Source organism: Polyodon spathula, unplaced genomic scaffold (genome assembly GCF_017654505.1).
Source record: "Polyodon spathula isolate WHYD16114869_AA unplaced genomic scaffold, ASM1765450v1 scaffolds_1733, whole genome shotgun sequence".
Classification (NCBI taxonomy): Eukaryota; Metazoa; Chordata; class Actinopteri; order Acipenseriformes; family Polyodontidae; genus Polyodon; species Polyodon spathula.
Window position 1 is genome coordinate 7,501 of NW_024473209.1, and position 5,000 is coordinate 12,500.

The following is a 5,000-nucleotide window of genomic DNA, read 5'->3' on the forward strand; positions in this document are numbered from 1 at the left end:
TACTTGACCGTAGAACACTCTACGTCAACATGACGACACATTTGGACTATATACATCCATAACGTCATTTCCGTGTGATTACCCTATATATATATATATAGGGTAAGCTGCCCAGAATCAAAGTTTGTCCGTCACAAAAACAGCGAGTCAGGTCATTACACGCATCATACTGTAGGGGGCGCTGCAAACCTTTCCGCTGCTCTCCGGGTGCGCTGTCCTCTTTTTTAAATTGCAGTCGAAGTTGAGATTCACATCTGACGTTGTCAGAAAGAATAACAGTTTTTTTTTTTGTTTGTTTTTGTTTTTCAACAGGAATGACGCGTAACCCACGTTACCAATATACAAACAGACTGTATAATCGCGGGACTCGCAACGCCTTTTGCAAGACTGTCGATGCAGAGCCTCGATATGGACCGAGCCGCAGACATGCTGTAATTACAACACTCGGCCACGGGGTGGGGGTGTGGGGCAATTTGTTAAATGCTCACCCATATAATCTGTTTGTATTACCAACAGCAAGGAAAAGCTTTTTGTAAAAAAACATTTTCTCGATTTTTTTTTAAATTATTATTTTTTTTTATTTAAATTACAATGCAGATAAACTCACTACGAGTGAATACAGTGGTGATATGCAAAGCTCAGTCTCGTTACCACGCTGTCTTTCTTTTTCCAAGCTTGGAATGCTTTTTAAACACACGCGTGCTTTCCCTGAACCTATTTCATAAAAGGGAGGGGGGGGGGGGGGTGGGGTTTCTATTCTATAAAAAAGTAATAATTTTTAATTACATTATTACGTATTATGACATAACTTAAGCAGTACCTTTTGTTCTATTGAACTTTTCTTGAAAATTTTAAGTAAAATTCAGCATATATATATATATATATATATATATATATATATATATATATATATATATATATATATATATATATTCTTCTGTCTTTTTTCACATTTTCGTAAAATAATCTCCACAAAATATGACAATATGCCATACTTAATGAAGTAAGTCACAGACTTATTTTAGAACGAAGCATTGCTTTCACTTCCATCTGCAAAAGAGAGAGAGAGAGAGAAGGTTAAGCATTGTACAGTCCACCCGTTTGCACAGTTAGCCTCTGTCTATCAGATACTGCTTTACAGTGATTTCTACCCGATCTGATTGAACGGGACGTTATAATAATAAGCTTTATATAGCACCTTTCATAGCTCATCACAAAGCGCTTACAAGAGACTAGGATGTGTGAACGATGCAGAGTCACTTACAACAGCGTCTCACCCCCAAAGCACAAGGAGGTTCAGTGACTCGCTCTGGGTCACATAGAGAAAGTCAGTGGCTGAGCTGGGATTTGAACGGGGGTCCTGCTGGTTGCAAGCTCGTTTCTTTAAACGCTGGACCACACAGCCTCCCCAAGTGTGTTTGATAACGTCCCATTCAATCGACTGATCTCAAAAGTACTTTAAAGACAGCGTCACAGAAGTGTCTGTGTATTAACTACAGCATATTATTATTATTATTAAGATCACGGTTGTTTTATATTTGTTAGTCAGTGCTATGCTAAGTACAAAAGTCAGTAATTGAAAAGACGCATGAAAATTGGCCCTTATTCACAAAATTCAAAAACTCGCACTCTGCAAAACTCTTGTAGAGTCCGGTGAGCATTGCGGTGAGCTGAGAGTCTTGTGGATAGGGGTCAAAGAAAAACAATAGGAGAGGAGGAAGGAGGAGAGGCTCACCGTGAAGGAAGCTGTCTTGCAAGTGATTCTGGAGTTGATACAACTCATCAATAAACCCTTCACAGGGGGACCTTGAGGCACGTGTCTCAGAGACTGTTTCATAGGAGGCGATCTCTTCCAGGAAGCATCTCTCCTCCAGAGACAAGTCTGTGGACGGGGGAGAGGCGGCCGCGGCTGGACTCGTCTCTTCCACAACACTACTGTGCGCCACTTCGACGCAAGGATCCGGGGCGTCCGGGCTCCGTGGACTACGGGCGGTGCCGCGGACGTACCCCCCAAACTCGGGGGGCGGGCACCACTCCACCGGCTGGCCGCCTGACTTAGCAGGAGCCGCCGGGGCGCTGGCTGAAGGTGAGTCTTTCAAAAAGCTTTCGAAAGCGTTCTCGTCGAACAGCAAGGGCCCGTCTCCGGGGAGCAGGGGGCTGTCGGCGCTCTTCCAGAGTTTGATAGGGTAAAAACAGTCTGCAAAGAGTTCGAGATTGCTGGAGGGGGCCTGGCCGGGAGGGAGGGAGGAGCTTCGGGTCAGTTGGTCGTGCTTGCAGTAGGACGGTGGGGAGAGGGGGGAGGAGGAGGAGGAGGAGGGGGGGTCGGAGGTTGGGTAGACGCTGGGGGCGCTGCTGAAATCGCCAGCCCTGCCGTACGAGCCGAAGCCTTCGGCCACTTTGCTGATGTGCTCCATCAGGACTGTGATCTCGCCCTTTTCCTTCTCCAAGTAGCCGAAAAAGTTGCAGAGCGGCGGCTTGATCGGGGACGCCTCGGGAGTCAGGAGCCCTTCAGGTACCACAGGCACGTCGATATAGAGGGGGCCTCTGACTTCTGGCAACGCCATCACCGTGCAGTCCCCGTCGCACGGACTGTCCGGGGTCGGGGGCAGATTCTCGTAGGCGGTGCTTTCTAGAGGAAAGTAGAGCTCTCTGCTGGTGATGGTGGTGGCGGTGGTGGTGGGCGTGGTCGCGGTGGGAGTTTCGGAGGGTCTACCCACCGCGCTGGGGGGCAAAGCCTGCTCGGACGCGCCGAAGAGAAAGCAACCGCCTCCGTGGTCTTGCTGAGGGGTGTAAGGAGGGGTGCAGACGAATTCTTTAGCTCTGAACGACGGGTCATAGGAGGAGGAGGGGGGTGGAAGGGAGGGCGGGGTGACGGTGAGAGGAAGGAACATACAGTCCTGCGAGTAGAAATCCAGGTGGTGATGACTCGGCCTGGGAGCGGAGCCGGGTTCCTCCTCGATTGAGGAGATACTCCCCCGGGTCCCGCCCAGCTGCATCGCCTCTTCCTGCCCGACGGCGGCCGAGCCGCTCCCGGCGCCGTCTTCCGAAGAGAACTCCGGCCCGCAGTCTACATTGTAGACGCCGCTGAAGTCGAACGATTGACCGGAGAGCCCCCCGCTGCTGGTCGGGGTGCTCGACACCGGCGTGAATACTTGGTCCGGGCTGGACAGCTGCCCGGGAGACAGGAGTAGACTCTCCTGATAGGAAGCGGAGGCCCTGAGGACGAAGGCGAGCTGGCTCTCTTCAGAAGCAAGCTGCTGTCTCAGGCTCCAAGCTTGTGAATCACTGTGAGAGAGAGAGAGAGAGAGAGAGAGAGAGAGAGAGAGAGAGAGAGAGAGAGAGAGAGAGAGAGAGAGAGGAGGGAGGGGGAGAGAGAGGAGGAGGGGGAGAGGGAGAGAGAGAGAGAGAAGGTTAATACATTTAAACTAAACAAAATAACCAGATAACTGCATGCAGACAGACAGACAGACAGACAGAATCAGAATCAGAACCAATTTTCTTACCTGATGATGTAATTGTACGCGGTGATCGAACTCTCCTTGCTCTCCTGATGCAGCAGAGTGTAGACCCAAACCCAACACAGGTCTCCGGATTGGAGGCGAACCACCATTTCCACTTTTGCGTCGTTCGCTTCGTTCACTGCAAGCCGGGGGGAAAAAGGAAGACAGAGTCACGGTACGGCACGGCACGGTCCTGACGAAGCTAGAGTCGAGCTGCGCAGCTCTGACCAAACGTGTTGCATCACCCTACAGAACTAATGACTCAATCTTGATCTCAGTCAACTTTCGTGCCCCCAGCTGTAGACGGGGCAAAAGGCAATGGGTACTTACACAAGCAATAATGCTTAGCCGAGGCGTGGGAGAGATCTTGCGGGTGCACCAGACTGTACCACGACTTGCGCAGCAAACTGGACTTCTCGTACCCAAGATATATGGAGATACTGGAATGACAAAATAATACCATGTGTTAGGGACATTTTTAATTATATATATATCTTGTATTTTTTCACCCGTTTTATAAATGTTGTGAAAATAAATAAAATATATATTTTTAAATGTGTGCATTCAGATCTCATTCATAAATCTAGTCGCAACATTTCCCATTTAACTTTGTGCTTTCGCGCGATTTGATTGGCTCTTGTAATGCCAATCTGGGAATATGCAAAGTTCAGCCTTGCAAGAGCCAATGTGTTGTTGCTGCAATCTTTATTGGATCTTATTTCAAAGAAACAGCTGGTTTCAAAGAACCCTACCTGTCGGACGCGTCTATGAACGCCATATCTCTGCCGTGCTGGCTCTCGAAGCAAGCCGAGAAGAAAGAGTTCTCCGTTTGGCTGGGCCGGGGCTCCAGCAGGCTGCAGTAGGCGATGAAGACCGGGTTGCCTGACCAGTAAGAGCCGACGGGAGGTTGGACGAACCGCCCCCGGATCAGCACCATCTTGTTCCCGGCGCTCTGTCTCCGAACCGACTTGGAGGTGTTGAAACGACATCTGAACAAGCGGTCTGGGAAACGAGCGCAGATGGGTAATTAGCTTTAGCAGATGCGCGTTTGCAGCAGGGTCTGCGTTCTTTGCAATAGCTTGCCGCAGGCCGACTCGCGCTGTGTCTTTGCAAAGTTTTTTGGGGGGTTTGGGGGCGCTCACCTGTCTCGCTCGAAGCCTCGAGGGCCAGGTTGCTTCGCATTAAGAAATGATCCGAGGGGTCGATGACGTCATAAACGCTGTCACCCTGTGCAACGAGGTCCACCTGTAGAAAGATAAACAAAATCAAAATAAACAAATAAATAAATATCAATAAATACTTTTTTTTTTTCCCCCCACCAAACCAAACCCGATACAACTTAATTAAACCCAATTAATCGCCTTTAAAGCTGAGGGAACACACGACATACGCAAATACACTAGAATTAATCTACAAATGCAATTTTAGTGAGTCAATATTAAGATATATTTACCAAAACAAATAGGGTATTGCACCTTGAGAGGATATCCTAACAATGCA

At 48.7% G+C, this 5,000-nt stretch overlaps 1 protein-coding gene across 2 annotated transcripts in view; it reads right to left on the reverse strand.

Annotated features, from left to right (window-relative positions):
- Positions 1–940: 940 nt before the first annotated feature.
- npas4a (neuronal PAS domain protein 4a) overlaps positions 941–5,000 on the reverse strand; it is a 5,798-nt gene continuing 1,738 nt past the window's right edge. The window contains exons 3-8 of one of the 2 annotated variants that reach the window (XM_041243386.1): positions 4,643–4,745; positions 4,253–4,502; positions 3,831–3,940; positions 3,504–3,639; positions 1,736–3,285; positions 941–1,050 (exon numbers count right to left, since the gene is read on the reverse strand). In XM_041243386.1, coding sequence (XP_041099320.1) covers positions 1,022–1,050; positions 1,736–3,285; positions 3,504–3,639; positions 3,831–3,940; positions 4,253–4,502; positions 4,643–4,745 — 2,178 coding nt within the window. In that variant the 3' untranslated portion in view covers positions 941–1,021. Of the gene's footprint in view, positions 1,051–1,300; positions 3,286–3,503; positions 3,640–3,830; positions 3,941–4,252; positions 4,503–4,642; positions 4,746–5,000 lie in introns of those variants that run through there. The other variant, XM_041243385.1, reaches the window with a different exon arrangement.